The sequence below is a fragment of the Carettochelys insculpta genome, chromosome 3 (assembly GCF_033958435.1).
Source record: "Carettochelys insculpta isolate YL-2023 chromosome 3, ASM3395843v1, whole genome shotgun sequence".
Classification (NCBI taxonomy): domain Eukaryota; kingdom Metazoa; phylum Chordata; order Testudines; family Carettochelyidae; genus Carettochelys; species Carettochelys insculpta.
In genome coordinates, this window is record NC_134139.1 from 124046071 (window position 1) to 124065870 (window position 19800).

Sequence of the window (19800 nt, forward strand, 5' to 3'; positions counted from 1 at the left end):
AAAGATGATTATCAGTCTTCTAATCATAAACAGTGGAATAACAAAGCTAACACATACTATTTCATGTAGTTAAATTCAATAGAAGGAGTTCAAGAAGAGCACTAAAATTATAAGAGGATTGGAATGCTCGTCTAGCAGTAAAAGATTTAAAGAAGTAATTAGTGGTTCGTGGCTGAATTATTATGTTCACAAGCTCGATGTTTGGCTGGAAAATATTGGTTTGGAAATGCAGCGTATTTGACTAAAATGTTAAAGGGTGGATTTTTGTTGCAATCATCTTCTGAATGAAAGCCATTTTATGACTTTTTTCTTTATTGTATAAATGTATTTCTCATGGATGGGTAGGGGGGTTTTGGGTTCATGAAGCTGGGTGCAAGTTTCTCCAAACAAATCTGACAGTGCACCTAAATCTGAACTTTCAGCCACTAGCTGACTGTCAGTGTATAACTGTGCTATGCAGCCTAATGGCTCTCTGAACTGAGCTAAAGGCTAGGAGGAAACCACCAACCTAATTTTTGCTTGTGTTTTAAGAATGGATTTAAATGAATCTCAAAGGGGAAAAGATTTGTGCTGTTTAGCCTATAAACAGCTGTTAAATAACCAAGACTTGAAGATTTATATAGAAAAATACTTTTTACAATGGAAAATGCCTATTTCAACAGGGAAGCACATTTGTTTGGGTACAAACAATAAAGAATAGTATACAAAAACTGCACGACCGAAGGAGGCTCTCATGGGAATGTAGTTCTTTATCACATCTCTGAAGAATTGTGTCACTGTGTTTAAGTACGAGAACAATAAACATTATTAAAATTAATCCTCTGTATGTATGATTCATTGTTGGAATATTGTTTCTGTTATGACCTGATTGTGTTCCTCTGAAGATTGCAGACGGTTTTCCTTTGTTTTCCTTTTTTTTCTTCTCCAACCACTCCCAGTTAAAGACTTTGTAAGATCCATTTTGATTCGTTAAACATCAGTATTGTTAGGGTCACATTCATGTTTGCATCGCATTGCATTTTTTTTTAAATGATACTTGTTACCTCATCATTTCTAGTTCTCTCACGTTGAGATCTGCTCATTGACAGTGGCCCACTGATAGAACATAAGGAAATACTATAATTTATATTTTCTACTTGTAAGCAACTTGCTAAATTATATCGGCATCCAGACCCCTTCCTACATATTTCCGATTTTCACACAAAGTGTTTTGTTGCTGTTGATAGTTTCTTTTCTAATTGTTCCTTTAGTATACAATCAAACCTCAAATGCATCTCAGCAGGGATTTGTCTGTTCTTTTTTTTAATCACTTGTAACTTAAATGTGAGACTTGCAATTCTTACTGTTCCTGCTGTTTCTATAGCAACTAAACTTGCACAAACCAGCAATATTACTTTGTTTCACAGCTGGAATTTTGTGTTAATGGTAATTGAAGAGTTTTAGGAAAGTACGGAGTGTATTAATTGGACTGCAACTGGGTCAGAAATGTTAAGTTTGTTAAATGACTCAGGGTTTTCTATAGCCATTCTTTATTTCCTTTAATTAAATATTACCTCCCTAGGCAACAGGAGAGCTCCATGATTTCCTCTGTATATGTGCTAGTTTCTAATCTCTTCTCTACCATGGACATCACAGCCTTTGATATTGTCTATGACCTATAAGAAGTCTTTCTTCATCAGATGAATTACAAGTCTTATTTCAGTCACTGCAATATTGGTCATATCTATTGTTTAGTCTTCGTCTGCCTGCAGTCTTCTGTGACTATTTATCTTCCCTTTTTGATTACTGCCACTTCCTCTGTCCTTGTCTTCCTAGTTGCCTTGTAACCATGTTCCAGCATGTCCAGTCCAGTCTCAAATGCAGGAGAGATCATCTCAAGTCAAAATTGAGACACTCAAAGTACTGTATAAATCTAGGGAAAAATCCAGGATGTTTCTACTCTTGATATGTAGGCCTCCAAAAAGGTAAAGTTTTCTAGTGGAACTGAGTAACTGTCTGGTAATAAAATTTTCAAGAATTATTCTTCTGAGAAACTTCAGTATCCATGTTTACAATCCCTTAAGACCAATTTTTCTCTATGTATGTTCCACTCTTTGTTTCTCATATGTAGTTTCTAGACTTGCGCAGACATCTGGTTACATCCTGGAGCTGTTTTTTAACCAGGCGTGAAGAGAGAGAGCACAAAAGAATATTGTATACCAGCCCCCACATTCTCAACAATGATTTCAGAACCCTCATGGTCTCCAGATTTGCAGAAACTCATGGCTTGGCCAGAGTCCAAAATTTTCTTGTGAGTAACTGACCATCGCCCTCACCATCAAAAAGTCATCAGAAATTAAAGATCGAGTGAGTCACCAGGACCACTGGCAAACCACAGCCATTGGACATATTTGCCGCTCACCAGCATGCACAATTTCCTGATGATCCACAGCAGAAACATTGAGAAGAAAATTGTAGCACTGGTGATAGAAGATACATGCACTTGCAGACAGGCTCTGGCACAAGGAGGTCTTCTAACTGTTTAAAAAGATAACCAGTCTCCCCACTATAACAGCCTTGTCTCAGCACACCGTGCTGAACTATTAGACTGCCTATTACCTTGTTAATCTTTAGTGCCTCCACTTACTGCCAGAACCAATTGCTCTTCCTGTGGATGGATGACAAAAGGGAGGAGCATATACGGCCACAGGCCACTCCCTAAAATATCAGTGTGGAGCAAGCTGCTGGCAGGCAGACCTGGCAGGGAAGAAGTGGCGTTAGAGCCTTTTCTCTTCTGGTTCTGGCAATGCCACTTGCCTGGGATGTAGTAATTGTGCTTCACAGGGCTGGCAGTGTGGCTGGAGGTTTTCTGGGAGGGGACAGAGAGCTCCCCATCCCCACCAGAAAACATGCCATGGGGAGGAGATGGGGGTGGATATGAGTCACATTGGGCAGCTATATGGAGGGGAGTTACATTCCCCTCCCTCCGGCTGGTGCCCCCCATATCTCCCTCCCCACTAGTCATTTGGGAGTGTGGAGAACTAGCTACCAGTTATTTAATCAGAGAAAAACCCCAGATCACTAACAGGACACCAGATTGCCCATATCAGATATTGGCATAATACAGTATCTTTCCCCCTCTGAATTTAATCTGTACAGGAAGTTCAAATGTGTGTTGATTTTTGTGGGGTAGTGAAGGAAAAGAGGGATGGTTTGTTGCATGTGGCCATGCCTACTGTTTTTGTGTGAAGAAGGGCTATACAAAAGCTTTTTAATCAGGAGAGCAGGAGACTATGAGAAAAAAAAGAAGATTGTGAAAGTATTGAGAGTCATGAAATAGGGAGCATGGGTAAGGGATGGAATGACAGAGGACAGAAAGGGTGAAATTTGAGAGGAAGAAGAAAACAGCATATGAAAGGAAAGGGGAAGGAAAGGGAAAGAAGAGATGATAAACAATGTAATGAAATTAGGCTGTGTCTACATTAGGAGAAGTTTGAATTTATTCATATTGATTTTGTACTTCTGGAATTTATAAGTTTGAATCTGACAATCCTCACCTTCTCATGTGCTCCTCACAAAGTCAACTTATTTTTGCCACACTCAATTGACAAACATAGACTGTTTCAGCAGTGCAATTTGGGAACCAGTCCCACAGTTCCCTCATCCCCGTAGCATTCTGGGTATGCTTGCTGGTCTTTGAGATCATCTTCCTACATTACGTTTTCCTCATTCCCCTCCTGTGGTAAACAAACATCCATTTTTCCCGTTGAAAGGAAAGAAAAATAGGATATCCGCAGAGATGGCAAAAAAGTTTGCGGAAATCTCTTTCTTCTGTAGCTGACTTCTCAACTTGCCATCCACTGAGTGTCCCTCTTCCCATGATGGCATCCGATCCCTGAAAATAGTACAGGGACCCTGATTGTATTCTCAAAGTTAGAAGGAATGGGATAGAAAAGTCTAGGAAAATTTTTCTTTTACTTCCCTTTTCATTACGCAGCCATTGCTAGCACAGGTAATGACAGTGAAATATCCCCGAAAAGCTTGAAGGATGAGAAGATAGGAAAGTTTTTCAAAAAAGAGGGTTGCTGAGGGCAGAGTCCTTGGCTTTCTGGTGCACTATAAGGCTTCTGTGCAATAACTGTGTTCTCAACCAGCCGTCCACTGAGTGTCCCACCTCCCATCATTGCATTAGATCCCTGAAAATAATACAGGGGCCTGGACTGTATTCTCAAAGTTAGAAGAAAGAGAATAGAAAAGTCTAGGAAAAAAGATTTTTGACTTTCCCCTTCACTACACAGACATTGCCAACATAGGTGATGGCAGTGAAATATCATACGCTGAACTTACAATGCAAAGAGGAATCTCAGCTAGTGCCCCCCTGCCCTCATGTTTCTGAGGGGGTCAAAGCATGAAGGCAGATAGCAGGTATTAGCAAAAAGATTTTATAACCAAAATATAAAACGTGCAGGTGTCTGCAATGGACAGCAAGATCCCGAAAATATTTTTGGCGGGGGGTGGGGGGGGTGCCGTGGCCTGAAGCTACAGAGCCGCTTGGAATGTTGAAGTAGCTGAAGTAGTCCCCTGCAACTATCTTAGCTGCTGAGGGAGACTCCTCCAACAGCAGCATGCCCCAGTGGTCCCATGCTATGGGCATGGGAAGGTTCAGTGGGGCGCCAGTTGAAGTGGTCCTCCCTGACTATCTTAGCTGCTGGGGGAAACTTCCCCCCCCCTCCCCCGGCAGCAACAAGCCCTCCAGTATCTTAGCGGCCAAGGGAGACTTCCCTCCAGCAGCTGCAAGCCCCTGAATATCTTTCCCACCCTTGGAGTCCTAAATGTGGATGAGCTAGAACATAGTGCTGCCTGGAAGCATGGTCAGCTCCGAACAGCGGGTACATCCTTTTATTGGGTTGGGGGCTACCTTTGTGATGTTGCTGAGCACAGGAAAGACCAGACTGTGTGGCACCTGTGGGGGAGGGAAGGGAGTTTGCACACAAATGTAAACCACGGAGAGGTTGTTTCTTGGCATCTTATGCAAGCACAACCCCCAGCACAGCCTTGTTGCCATGGTATTTAAAGGGGCACTGAGGGGCGCTAGCGAGAGCAAAAAAAAAAAAAAAGTGTAAAGACAGAACCACAAACTCTGTGGAGGGGCTATTTGTAATGGGTAGGTGTGTTCACAGCGCTAATAGCAAAGAAAGACAAACATTTCTCAGGCTTTCATATGAAAATGAGCCCACAGCCACAGGCTTGCTGCTCCTGCTTTGAAATTCATGGTCTTCTTGTTATCTAATTCTGGCACACCTGGAAGGCAGCAGCCAGAGCAGAGCACTGAGGGGCATTATGGCCTACATACAGGACACCTGTGGTGGCTAATAAATTGGATTTTAAGACATGGCGCTTCCACACTGGCCTTTAATTGAACTTTTTAATTCAAGATTGACACTATGCCCATCAGATAACAGTGATATTGTAATCTTGATATTAGTGCTCCCAAAATCGAGATAATGGTATTTAAAGTGAAGACAGTCGTGGTAATATCAAGCTAACTGCCTTAAATTTGAATTTATCTTGTAGCATAGATGCAGCCTTAGACTGAGGGGCAGATAAGCTGATCAAGGAAAAAAATGTAGAAGAAAGGAAAAATAAAATGAAGGTGAAGAAAAGAACAAATACAAGGGACAAACATATTTTTTAAAATGCATACTTGTGAAAAAGTGTTTTTTTCAAAAAGATATAGTAAATGTCGTTCAAAAAAGGTAATCTGTTATGGATAGAAATGCATCTATGTCCCGTCCTAGATCGTTATTCTGCCTCTCTGTCTTGTTTATTCAATGATGTACAAAATTCTTAGATTCACAGATTGTAAATGCCACAGTGGACGTTACCTTGTCCATTTTGACATGTATATCACAGACCATTAATGTTTGATTAAGGCATACCGTCCAGAAAAGCATCTAGTCCTAATGTGAAGACATCCTGAAATGGAGAGAATTCACTACTTTTTTCGATAGTTTGTCTTAATTATTAAAAAGCTGTGCCCTATTCTAATTTGACTCTATCTGGCTTCAGTGCCAGGTAAAAGTTCTTGTTATGCCATTGTACATTATATTGAAGAGCCCATTTATTACTTAATGTCTTTTAATATTTCTATTGATGAAGGTACTGTTACACTGTAATCAAGTCATCTCAGTGTCATCTTTTTTTAATAAACAGATTGAGCTAATAAATCTTTCACTCTAAGGCATATTTGAGGCATATGCTCAAAAACGAAATTCTAACTTGCCATCTGTATTATCAGATTAGTTCAAAGAACTGTCAAGTGGAGAAAATTTTACTGGGTGAAAAAAGTAGGGAAAATGTCCTAAAATATGGCCTGATGTCAATGCTTTAATGTGACTACGTATCATTATTCCAGATTTTTCCATATGTTCTGTCAATATTTTTATAATTTCTGACAAGAGAAAATTGTATAATGCTATAGCTAATGACTCCACATATCTCCAGGATTTATTGCCAAAGTCAGAGGAAGTTTTGGGTGCTAAGCACCTCTGAAAATTGGGATGTTTATTTTATTTATGTGCTTGTGTAATGATCTACTTACCTAAATATAAGCACCCAGCTCTGGGAATTCTGGTGTAAATTTAGGAATGTTGTACTGTACATTTAAAAAAAAAAAGTAATCACTGTTATTGAATTTGACCCGCTGTTGTTTTTTATTCACAATACTGTATCAATGTTTGATATCAGTACTACATGCTGTTGTATATTTTTGAATTCTAAAACACCCACTGGGAGTTCCTTAGCAACTTTAAAAACTTACAGAAAAATATTCAAAAGAACATGTCCAAAACAGCAGACTAACAACCTTATATATAGGCACCCTTCTTTTCTAGCAGTTGCAGAAGATCTGTCTCCAGATTCATTAACAGGAGATGCGAGAATCTTTATCACAACAATGTGTAGATTATTGCCAGTTTTTTTCTAATAGGAAAACAACTATCAATGTGGATTCCAGCATAGCCTATGTGCATTACTGTGAGCCATTTAATGTTTTAGCTTCTGGGCTAAAATATAATTATCTTCAAAGAAACAATTTCTTAAACAATCTGGAGATCAGTGCAGGTTGTAACATGAGTCTAAGGGAGGCAGCTGTCCTGTGAGTCCTTTCATACTAAACCTGTTTGCTTTCTATTGTCCTGACCATGTCTTCTCATGCCACATAATTAATCTTTAATTTGTAGTTTTGCTACACATAAAAGCAACATTGTGGGATTCCTCTTTGTCCAATTTACTATCAGATCTTTGCAATTTATACATAAGGGCATTTTCTAATTGCCAGACTTGCAAAACTCAGCCCAGAATCTTAAGATATTCTTCTTCGAGTGTCCCCGTGGGTGCTCCACATTAGGTGTCGGGCTCGCCCAGCGCCGCAGATCGGATCTTCCAAGCAGTTTCTGCCGGACCGCGCATGCGCCGGTGTGCACCGCTCCCTTGCGCGCTCCTGGCCACGTGCGCGATCCGGTCCCCGCCAGTTCCTCTTAACTGCCGTCGGCTGCAGACGGAATCCGACTAGGCTACGGCCAAGTTAGCGTATTCAATGGTTTTTAGCTGTTTTCTTAAAAGTTTTCAAGTTCTTAGTCAATTGTTAAGTTAGCCAGTTGTTATTTTCAAAAAAAAAAAAAAAGAAACAACAAGCGGGACGGAATTCAGTCAGGTCCTAGTAACAAGCGGAGCACCGGAGGCCAGGAGCCTAGGGCCATTAGCCCTCCTGCCACGGCAGGCTATCCGAGAGGGGGAAAACAGCACAGAGAAGGTGCTAAGTACCCCATTAACAACTAAAAGACTCACCAAAAATGTCCTCTTCAGGATTCAAGAAATGTGAGTCTTGCCGAGAGGCAATGCCAGCGTCTGATGGGCACAGTCACTGTATAAGGTGCCTTGGGGAGTCCCATGTCACGCAGAAATGCTCCTTCTGTGCAAAATTAACAGCCAGAGCAAGGAAGGACAGGGAGGTGTGGCTTAAAATGCTGCTCTTCGACAAGGCCCTCCAGCCAGACGTGCTGGAGCGGCCGCAGCAGGAGGGACCCTCCGGGGCCCATAAAAGGAAAGCTGCCTCCTTCACCCCATCAGCGCAAACACGGAGGAAGGTCTCCCCAACCCGATCCCAGCCGGCAGCAACAGCGAGCGGGACAGGAGGAGCGCACAGCCCCCAGCCGCAGCAACAGCTGATCGGCGGCGGCACGGAGAGCCACGTGGAGGCGGCTCAGCCTCCGATGATCAAACAGCCGGCCCGCACAGCAGGCAGGGCGGCGGCTAAACAAGCGCTGGTACCGGCGGCACCACAGGCAGCGGCACCGACCCCTGGGGAACCGGCAGTGCAGAGCGCACAGGCACGCAACCTGCAGGCACCGGAGGACACCGCCCGCGTGACACTGCCCAAGAGCATGCCGAGTGTGGCATGGACGGGGCCGAGATCCCCTGCACGTCGGGGCGGAGCCACCACCTCAAGGGAGGGGGAAGGCTGCGCAGAAAACAAGGCATCGCAGCCCCTCTCCAGACAGGGCTGCAGAGTTGCTTTCTCTCAGCCTTCCGCTCATGCTGCGGACTCCAACTAGAAGGCAGGGGTCCCCCCTAGCCTACTCGAAGCCCCCGTCTCCATTTTTACAACCAGCCTCGCCCTGGCTGGGACCACCCTCACCCTTCTTGGGGATTGAGCCACTGGAGTACTATCACAAATCGCTCTCTCCAGTGTCCCATGTCTCTCGACGATCTCGCTCCCCCAGACGCAGGGGGTACGCACCAAGGGAGTGGTCCAGGTCACCTTCCCAAGAACAGTGCCCATGCTGCCGTGGTCGTCCCTATCACGTGGGGCATAGACACCACCGGCATTCTACCAGGGAAAGATCCCCACAGATGGTCCCGTGTCCCCGAGGGCAATCGCGAATGGGGACAGAGACTCAAGTATCTCAGGGGGAACTGGTTATGGAACCCCAAGATTTTCCCTCACAAGCTTCCAGCAAGCGGATGTACCATCGCCAACAGGAACCGGAAGGGTCCAGAGAGGCGTATCCTAGTGGTTCTTCGCTCTCCTCCCCGGATGAGGCTACGGCCCCGGGGGACATCCATCCTCTGGACGATCTCAAACAGTTTCAAGAGCTGTTTAAAAGGGTGGCCTTCACGCAAGGCATCCAGACAGCAGAGGTGCAAGAGAAACACCATAAGCTCCTCAAAAATCTGAGACCTCCGGCCTCCTCCAAAATAGCAATACCGCTTGACGAAGCAATCTTGGAGTCCGCCACTACGATATGGCAGACCCCTGCGACTATTCCGCCTGTCCACAAGAGAGCAGACAAGAAATACTTCGTGCCGGCGAAGGGCATGGAGTTCCTGTTCAGCCACCCACAACCAAATTCCTTGGTGGTAGAGTCGTCGCAACAAAGATCAAAGACATCTCAATTCAAGACAGGGGGAACAGACAAAGATGCCAAGAAGCTAGAGCTGTTCGGCAGAAAGGTCTACTCCTCCTCCACACTACTGTTGCGAATGGCAAATTACACAGCGCATCTAGCGAACCACAATTTCGACAACTACACTAGGTTAACCTCCCTCATGGACTCGCTTCCAGAGGACAAGAAACCGGTGCTCAAGGCCATCGTGCAAGAAGGCTACGCGGCCTCGAGGACGGAATTCAGATCGCCCTGGATGTTGCGGACACAGCAGCATGCTCCACAGCTACGGCAGTGGTGATGCGAAGGGAGTCCTGGCTCCAGACTTCGGGTATACCGAGGGATCTGCAGGCAAAGATCGTTGATCTTCCCTTCGACACGCAGAAGCTGTTTGCTGAATCAACTGACTTGGTCCTTCATTCTAGTAAAGATTCAAGAGCCACACTTAGGACCCTGGGGATTTACACCCCTCCATACAGAAAGAAAAAGTACTACCCTCAACAAAGACGGTACCAGTGTCCCCAGTACCACAGGGGTTATGAGCAAGGGCGACATCAACAGCACCAGCAGTACAGAACTCCCAGGCGACGTTCCCAACAGAGCCGTGCGTCCTCGGGGCAGGGCCAAAGGCCACAAGTTTGACACACAGATCCAGGGCTGCGCCATCACTACCATCGCACAAGGTCATCCGAAGCTGTTACTCCACCATCGCCTCCGACCATTCTACGACCAGTGGCAAAGGATCACCACAGACAAATGGGTGCTGGAGATCATAGCCACGGGGTACGCCATCCCCTTCCAGTCGCTCCCACTGCCATGACCTCCACCCAGGCCCCACCTCCAGGAGGCCTCCCACGTAGTGAGGCTCAAGCAGGAGGTAGACCATCTCATGCTCATAGGGGCAGTGCAAAGAGTGCCGGAGCAACTACGAGGGAAAGGGTTCTACTCAAGGTACTTCCTCACGGAGAAAAAGACAGGAGACTGGAGGCCCATCTTAGATCTTCGAGGCCTCAACCGGCACCTGCGGAAGCAACGCTTTCAGATGATCACAATCGCCTCCGTCCTTACGGCACTGGACGATGGAGATTGGTTCGCAGCCCTTGACTTACAAGACGCGTATTTTAACATAACTATCCATCCGGCTCACCGACGATTCCTCCGGTTCATGGTAGGCAAAGAACATTTTCAATACAAGGTCCTACCGTTTGGCCTCTCCTCGGCCCCCAGAGTCTTCACCAAGACCTTGGTAGTGGTGTCAGCCTACCTGCACAGACGGGGTATTTATATTCCCGTATCTGGACGACTGCCTACTCAAAGGGGCCTCGAAGGAAGAGGTACTACGCATGATACGCGTCACAGCAGGCACGTTCTCTTCGCTCGGCCTGGTTATCAATCTGGCAAAATCAAAGATAGACTCCACACAGGACATAGAGTTCACAGGGGCACGCATAAATTCTATTACAACGAGAGTGTATCTACCAGAGACTCGCTTTCGGGCCATCGGCTCCCTCGTACAAGTCATCACCTTCAGCCCTACGGTGCTGGTTCTGACGTGCTTACAGCTGCTGGGCCACATGGCAGCAGCTACGTTCGTAGTACAGAACGCCAGGTTACACAAGCGCAGCATGCAGCACTGGCTGGCGAGCGTATACAAACCGGCAGCACACACCGTTCACAGGGTGGTGTCGCCCACGACAGAGGTGCGCAAATCCCTGCAATGGTGGGTAAACCCCAAGAACATGCTAACAGGGGTACCCTTCCACCAACCACAAATATCGGTTTTTCTTACTACAGATGCCTCCCACATAGGGTGGGGAGCACACATAGGTGAAGAGGTGACGCAAGGGCTGTGGTCCTCCACGGAACAGTCACTGCACATAAATATACTGGAGCTCAGAGCAGTGTTCAATGCCTGCAGGCACTTTCGAGACCATATACAAGGCAAGGTAGTCGGGGTCAGTACAGACAATACCTCCACCATGTTTTATATAAATCGGCAAGGAGGAGCTCGGTCCCGTGCCTTATGTGCGGAAGCAGTCCGGGTGTGGAACTGGTGCATCGCCAACAATATAACCTTGAAAGCCTCGTACTTACCAGGCGCTCACAATGTGAAGGCAGACCAGCTGAGCAGGCGTTTCGCACTCACGCACGAGTGGCAGATCCGTCCCGATCTGCTACGACCGATTCTTCACGCATGGGGCTTTCCCCAGATAGACCTGTTTGCCAGTCAACACAACAAGAAGTGCCCACGATTCTGCTCCAGGGCAGGACTGGGACGGGGGTCCCTGGGGGACGCATTCGTGATCTCCTGGAGTGGCCCCCTGCTTTACGCTTTTCCTCCCACAGTGCTGATCCACAAAGTTTTGCAGAAAGCCAGGAGGGAAGGAGCCCGAATGATCCTGATAGTCCCAACGTGGGATCGACAGCAATGGTTCCCCCTACTCCTGCGCATGTCGGACCATCCACCGATGCCCCTTTTGGTGGCGCCGGATCTGCTCACGCAAGCCCAGGGGTCCATAGTGCATCCGCACCCCCAAAGCCTGCGACTACAAGCGTGGTTAATCCATGGCTCAGCTCCCTAGAGAGCACACGTACGGAGGAAGTGCAACAAGTCCTAGAAAGTAGCAGGACGACTTCCACCAGGAAGACCTACAAGCAGAAATGGACTCGCTTCACGGCATGGTGTTCTACCAAACAGCTAGCCCCCCTTTCAGTGCCTATACCTGTGATATTAGAGTATTTACTGGACCTCAAGAGAGGAGGACTCTCACTATCCTCGTTAAAGGTCCACCTTGCCGCCATTTCAGCGTTCAGACACAAAGAGGAAGGGCACGCGGTGTTTGCCCATCCCATGGTTGCCAGGTTCCTCAAAGGGTTGGTAAACCTATACCCCCCTCGGAAACCGCTTCCACCTTCGTGGAACTTGGACCTGGTGCTTAATGCGCTAATGGGACAACCGTTCGAGCCTTTAGCCACGGTTTCCCTCCGCCTCCTTACGATAAAGACGACCTTCCTTCTCGCAATCATGTCAGCTCGCAGGGTGAGCGAGCTTGCGGCAGTTATGGCAACGCTACCCTGCACTGTTTTTTCCAAGGAGGCGGTGACTCTACGGCTGCATCCAGCCTTTGTTCCTAAGGTTTCTTCAGAGTTTCATATTAATGAACCTATTGTTTTACCCTAGTTTTATCCAAAGCCTCATAATTCTAACAAAGAGGCGCGCCTACACCTCGTGGACGTGAGGAGGGCGCTGGCCTTCTATATAGACAGGACCAAGCCCATCCGGAAAATGGATAGACTCCTGGTCTCTCTCGCTCCCAAATCGAAAGGAGAAGGTCTCTCTTCACAGAGAATCTCGAAGCACATCATATTCTGCATAAAAATGTGCTACGAACTAATGAAGACTCCTTTACTGGCCCTGCCCAGGGCTCACTCCACTAGGGCGGTGGCGGCATCAACAGCCTTTTTCAAGGGCGTTGCGCTAAAGGACATTTGCAGAGCGGCGACCTGGTCATCCTATGACACCTTTGCCAAGCACTATGCCCATCACAGGGTATTCCAAGAGGATACCCAGCTCTCGACAGCGGTCCTCTCGGGGACAAGCTGTACATGATCTGATTACCCACCTCCTATCTTGGGTTACTGCTGGGTAGTCACCTATTGTGGAGCACCCACGGGGACACTTGAAGAAGAAAGAAAGGTTACTCACCGTAGTAACGGTGGTTCTTCGAGGTGTGTCGCCATAGGTGCTCCGCTACCCGCCCATCCTCCCCGGTTCGGATCTCTGTTTAGTGTTTTGCAGGAGCATCCAAGGCGGTTGGTCAAGGAACTGGCGGGGACCGGATCACGCACATGGCCAGGAGCGCGCAAGGGAGCGGCGCGCACCGGCGCATGTGCGGTCCGGCAGAAACTGCTTGGAAGATCCGATCTGTGGCGCCGGGCGAGCCGACACCTAATGTGGAGCACCCACGGGGACACATCTCGAAGAACCACCGTTACTACGGTGAGTAACCTTTCTTTTTGGGTTCATTCTAGATCACACACGAAATCAGATTGCTGAAATGGATTTGCAGTCAATCAATCTGATGGTGATGAGGCATGAGTAGAATCCCATCTTTCAATGGGATTATTATATATATAAGATTAACAGGATTAAAATATAGTTAGAACTAAATTTAGTGAGTAGTCAGTAAAGTGAGCAGATAGGATTCTGAATTCATACTGGAACCCAAATTGTTGAGTATTAAGGTTGAATTTTTGACAATGATGGTTTTCAGAACAGAACCACCCTTTAGAAACATGAATGAAAAAAGAAATGTAATAACTGCTTGTATATTTTTCTTCAAAAAGTAAATTTGCTTTCTGTACTACACTGATCAGAATATCCCTCACAATATCAGTGACAAATATTTTATTCCACTCCAAGCCTCTTTGATTGTCAAGGTAGCAGCACAAATATATTGTGAATAAGGTATCTTTGAGAAAAAATAGATGCAACTTGAGCTTGATGAGAGTAAGGGCAAGGGAAGTTTCCAGACTGGACATCTTATTTTCTTTGTGTGAAATGTACAAATTTCTCTAAGACAGGGATAATGGTGGGCATTGTGGGTGACCCTCCTTCACTTCAGTGGGATGCAGCAGTCTACAGCCCTCTGGGGTCCCCCTGGTGCCTCAAGGACCACCCTGGCTACCTCCCACCCCTACACACTGGGGCACTGGAGTCTTGCACTTACCTGGTCCTCCCCCATGCTCACAGCTCTTCTGGAGCAGTGAATCATTTGATTTGCATTTTGTCCCTGCTCCACAACATTCCAGCTGTGGAAGGGAGTGGGGATGGGACACAAATCAAGTGATTTGCAGCTCCGAAAGCCCTGGTAAGGAGGAGGAGGTATAAGAAGTGTGGGGCCTGGATGCATGAGGTGTGTGGACTGCCCTAAGGGAAAGTACATAATGCTTCTCTATTCTTGCCTTTATTTTAGTCACAAGATCAAAATCAACATTTTGAAAAGTACTGTTGGACAAGTGTATTTGCAGTTGTGATGCTTTAAGCATCACACATTTTTAAGATTTATTGTACTTTGCTTAATATTTAATGTGATATGCTTTTCTAGTTTCTGTCTTTCTCTTCTAAGATGTTCTGGAGGTCTTCCAGTATATCACTTTGGCGCATACCCTCTTTCTGTCTTGATATTCTCAAGACAAAGTTGTTTATAGCCTGCACTGCTGAAGTAGAGCCATTTATTGTGTTGTCAAAAATCATGTTTTTCCTGACACGGCTGACATCCTACTTACTAGCTGGAAACAGAATATACTGATTTTTTATGCTTTAATTCAGCAGGTTAATTATAATTCATGATAACTGAAATTGGGCCTGTTATTCCCTAGAAACACAAAATCGCCTTTGCAGTAGTGGTTTGGCAGTAGCATGATGGGCACATGTTAAAAGCTCCTTATTATGTGCTCTCTGAAAAGTGAGTAGCTGTAACTTACCCATACAACAGTCATCCTTCATTCTCAGCTGTGCTTGGCAAGTGCCCTCATTTGAATATTTACTTTCAGTAAGGAACATGGGAATGATCTTTGTTTTTTAACATTTATGTGTTGTTAGTGTAGCGGTATCATCCTGATTGTGGCTGCACAAGCCTTGCTCCAAGTTGCTTACGTTTCACACAACTCTGTTGAGTATACCTATGCAGTAACTGCTATTTTCATATGTCTGTTGTGTTGGAGGCAGATGCCTCATACACACCAACTTCTGAGATGCTTTCAACTTTGACAGTGTCTGCCTTGGCCAGTTTGAAACGTGCAGCAAGGGTTTTCCCATTTTTCTTTAAATGATCATTTAATTTTAGTTAAAATTTTGTCTTTCTGTGTGAAGTGAGAGAGAGTATATTTTTCATTTTTGCCTCAATTTGCAGAAGTGACTGTAGTCTATATTTTTTTTTGCCATAATCGTGGGCTAAAATTGAAACTATCCCTGCCATATGTATTCTCTGTTAAGAAACTATGAGAAAACCATATAACTTAAAGGTTGTGGTATTAGGAATCGAAAAACTGATTGAGATTATAACCTGAGTTTTATTCACTGTCTCATCTAATTCTTGGGCAGAGTAAACCTTGATGCTATCTGTTGAAATGCCAGCAGTTTTGAACTGTAAATTTAAACATACTCATAACGATGTTTGAATGAAATAGTCTAAAGTTATACTTTGAAGGTTGCTCTTATGTACTTCTATTTAAATAATGTCCCATTTAAAATCTTGTGTTTGTAGCTGTTAATACAATAGTGGAAAACCTTCCAAGATATTGCTATTGTTGTTTAAGGGAATCTAAACCCTGATTGTTATTTAATATACACTTTTAAATACAGTAAACTCTCTTCTAACAGGCATTCAAATAACCGGACTTCTCTATTAACCGGAATTTCATCGCAGCCAGCAGCTCCTCCATTCTCCCACCTACAACAGTTCCCTACCCAGAGCAGCTCCTGGCGTATTCCCGTCCCCCTCCCCCCTTCCCCGACCATCTCCTTGCATGGTGCAGCTGTGTTCCAAGCCACCTGGAGCAGCTCCCTGTGCAGCACAGCACAGCACCCTGCCCAGAGTGGCTCCACATGCAGCACGGTCATGTGTTGAGCTGCCCAGAGTGCATTGGAACCTCCTGCATATCCAGCATATTTGAATATCCAGCAACCTCCTGGTCCTGGGGTTGCTGGATATCAAAGAGTTCACTGTAGCTAACACTGGAGCAGACAATCAGCTTGCTTTGAATAGTTGCAGATTGCATGAGATGTTTATAAGGACTTCGTATTATAAGCCAAGGCTTAGTTTGCACTTTGAAAGGCTCGCCTGTAAGGCTCTGCTGTAGACACAGTTTTTACTAGCAAATGATTGCTTTTGCTAGTGTAGCTAATGCCGGTTCCTCTAACATAATTAGCTATACCGGAAAAAAGCACTTTTTTGCTGGTGTAACTGTTTTTACCATAGGGTTTTGTAGGTCTAAAGATCACACTTAAAAAAAAAATCAAGTGTACTCCTGGTGAAAGATAAGGACTGCATCTGCTTTCGTTCAAGAAATCTAACTGTTCCTTAAAATGTTGTTGGGTTCCTACTTTTGCATCACTATAGAAATTGCAAACACTTTAATTTTGTAAGTGTTTTTAAAAGTAAAACTTACGTTTCAGTTAAAAGCAGACCAAGATTTTGTGCAAAGGGCAGTATTAACTATTATTTTGGTGTATTTTTAGTGGGAATCTGTTCTTGGCTCAGTGCTGGTTAACATTTTTATTGATGGCAAGGAAGAAAGCAGTCGTAACTGATAAGGGTTGCAGCTGGCAGAAAGATTGGGGAAGTGGTAAATTTTGAAGAGGGCAGGTAACTGATTGGAGTGGTTTGAATCACTTGATAAATTAGACTCAAAGCAAGCATAGGTAGTATCATCCAGCACCCTCGGGACCTGAGTGGTGCCGAATGAGGGGAGGCCAGTCCAGCTGCCTGGAAGGGGAGGCCCTGCTCTTGCAGCACTCCCCTGCAGGGCTGCTGGACTTCCCTCCCCTCTCCACCGTCCGGCAGGGGTCCTCATGACTGGGGCTGCTGGCAGGGTGCTGCACCCCAATCAGCTCCCAGCTGCAGGGTGGCTGGGTCCCCCCTCAGCTAGGGATCTCGTGGCTGGGGCTGCCAGTAAGGTTCCGTACTCCAGCCGGCTCCCAGGCGCGTGGCTGCTGGGGTCCATGCAACTGGTGCTGCCATCAGGGCTCTGCGCTCCAGCTTGCTCCCAGGCATGGGGCTGTCGTCTGTGGCTGCTCTCTGGTCCATTGTCCTGCCGGATGAGAGAGTGCCTGAGGAAGGAGTTTGAACCTGTAATAGGTGTTTCTTACAGTCAAATGTAAATTCACATACCTGAGAACTAAGAATGTAAATTATGCTTGCAGAATGGTGGGTGGTATGCAATGGAACTGACTGCCATAGACCTCCCTGTCATAATGTTGTGGTGTTCCAGGCATTCTTGTGTCTGGCACTCTATCCCTCCCGCCCTTCCCTGGTAACCACTTCCTTGGTTCCATAGGATCCTGTCTGTCTCATTCTTCTATGGCCTTCTGGCCAGGTCTCTTAAAAGTTCATCCCCTTTTAGTATGGCAAAGGTACACCTATAAGTGCAAATAAATATTCAAACTAATAATGTTTCTGCCCTTTTTGTTTTACACTAAAGTTCATGTGTTTTGCCTGAGCTCCTGGGTTCTGCTGAACTTCTCTTTATGTTGTTTCTTCCCAGTAGGTTTTCTCCACTTCCTGCTGCCCTGTGCTCCAACCTTTTTTAAACACTGGATCACCTTTTGAATTTAAGTGCAATCTGGGATCTAGCCCTTTTCTGAGGCTTTGCCCAGCTCACTCCACCCTGTCGTTCACTGTCACTCGGTTTCACCAGACTGGAGAAAGTGGTTGGGATGCAGGAGAGTGCAGTTCTGGTCTTGGCCAAGGGGCTTGGAGTGAGGGAGAGCGAGATTTTGTGTGTGTGTGGCAGGGGGGCGGGCGGGGAAGGAAGGGCTGCAGGGTGAGCCTGTGGCAGTGTGTTGGGATGCCAGAGGAGTTTCATAGAGCAGGCTCTGGGAGGGAGTTTGGCTGCAGGAGGACCTTAGGGCTGGGATTCAGGTTATGGGCTAAGGCTGGGCACGGCTTAACTCAGGTGTTCCTGGATGGTTGTACAGTGGCAGTACAGCAGGCTCATCCCTGCCCTTGTCCTATGCCACTCACAAAAGGTGCTGGCATGTCCAGCAGCAGCTCCTGGAGGAGAGGGGCAGGTGGCTCTGCATGTTGCCTCCCCATCCACCAGCATTGCCCCCCACACTTCCCATTGGCTGGGATTCCAAGAGTAGAAAATTGATAATAGATGTTGGAAGTCTAGTGAGAAAAGGTATATAATATGATCCAGTGAATGGGAGCTGAAACTAGACAAACTCAGCCTAGAAATAACGTGCCAATTTTAACAGTGAGAGTAGTTAACCATTTAAGCAATTTACGCAAGGTTTTGGTTGTATTCCTCACAAGGTGTCAGTCAGTTGAATGTACTGCTTTTTATTTTTCAGAAACCAGCAAACATTCTGGTAATGGGAGAAGGTCCTGAAAGAGGAAGAGTCAAAATAGGTAACCCTTTCAGTAACATCTTTGTTACATATACAGTACATAATAAACTTTCTGTGTAATGGGATCCTTGAAAATAACAGAACATTTTAAGATTCACTGTATTCTTCAGAAGATGATTTTGTACACAACACCTAATTAAATTGTATTGTGGCCAAAACTATGTTTCACTGTAAGAGTTTAGCAGCGGTTAGACCAGGGCTGGGCAAAATACAGCATGTGGCCCAGATATGATTTGCCAAGCTGCTAGATCCAGCCTGTGGACACAGTGGGAGTGTAGGTGGGAGATCCCTGCTTGCCCTGTTCCCCCCTCCCACCCCTTGCTGTTCAGAAAAGCCAGCTGTGGGGTCCTGTTTGTCTGGGAACAGCTGCAAGGCCAGGGAGACGGTGAAAGACTTTGCATGCTGCCCTTGCCCCCCCGCACAATCTTGCTGCTCTTATTGACCATGCAGTCAGTTTATCTTGAAAGTTGAATTTATAAATCTAGAATTATGTAAAAAAAAACAGTATTCAGAAGTACAACTGCATAAAACTTAAGAGCCTACAAGTCCACTCAGTTCCATTTCTTGTTCAGCCAATTGCTCAGACTAACAAGTTTGCTTATATTTGCAGGAGAATGCTGCTCATTTCTTGTTCACGCTGTCACCTGAGAGTGAGAACAAGTGTTCACCTGTCAATGTTGTATCAATTGTAACAATAACAGGACCACTTGGAAGTAGTGACCATAATATAACAACATTTAACATTCTGTAGTAGGAAGAACATCTCAGCAGTCAAACACTGGGACATATAATTTCAGACAGGGGAATGATGAAAAATGGGGAAGTTAGTTAAATAGAAATTAAAAGGTATAGTGACTAAAGTAAATTCCCTGCAAGCTGCTTAGAAACTTTTCAAAGACACCATAATACAGGCCCAACTTAAATGTATAGAGAAGAGGTGACTAAGGGGGATATGACAGAGGTATATAAAATCAAGAGTGGAGTGGAGAAAGTGAATAAGAAAAAGTTATTTATTTGTTTCCAAAATTTTAGCACTAGTCAACACCAAATGAAATTAATTGGCAGCAGGGTTAAAACAAATAAAAGGAAGTCTACACAGCGCACAGTCAACTTGTAGAACTCCTGGCTGGCTAAGAGGCTAGGACTATAACAGGGTTTTAAAAGAGAGCTAGCTAAATTCATGGAGGTTAGGTCCATTAATGCCTATTAGCCAGAATGGACATGGAATGGTGTCCCTCA

The 19800-nt window shown here is 45.5% G+C and overlaps 1 protein-coding gene across 6 annotated transcripts in view; it reads left to right on the top strand.

Annotated features, from left to right (window-relative positions):
• The window catches only part of CDK19 (cyclin dependent kinase 19), a 192494-nt gene that overhangs the window by 129556 nt on the left and 43138 nt on the right, over positions 1 to 19800 (top strand). For all 6 annotated transcript variants that reach the window (XR_012645069.1, XR_012645070.1, XR_012645071.1 and 3 more), the window contains one exon: positions 18505 to 18562. Coding sequence is in view for 3 of the 6 variants with exons in the window: in XM_074990744.1 (XP_074846845.1) it covers positions 18505 to 18562 (58 nt within the window). In the remaining 3 variants the exon portion in view is untranslated. The remainder of the gene's footprint in view (positions 1 to 18504; positions 18563 to 19800) is intronic.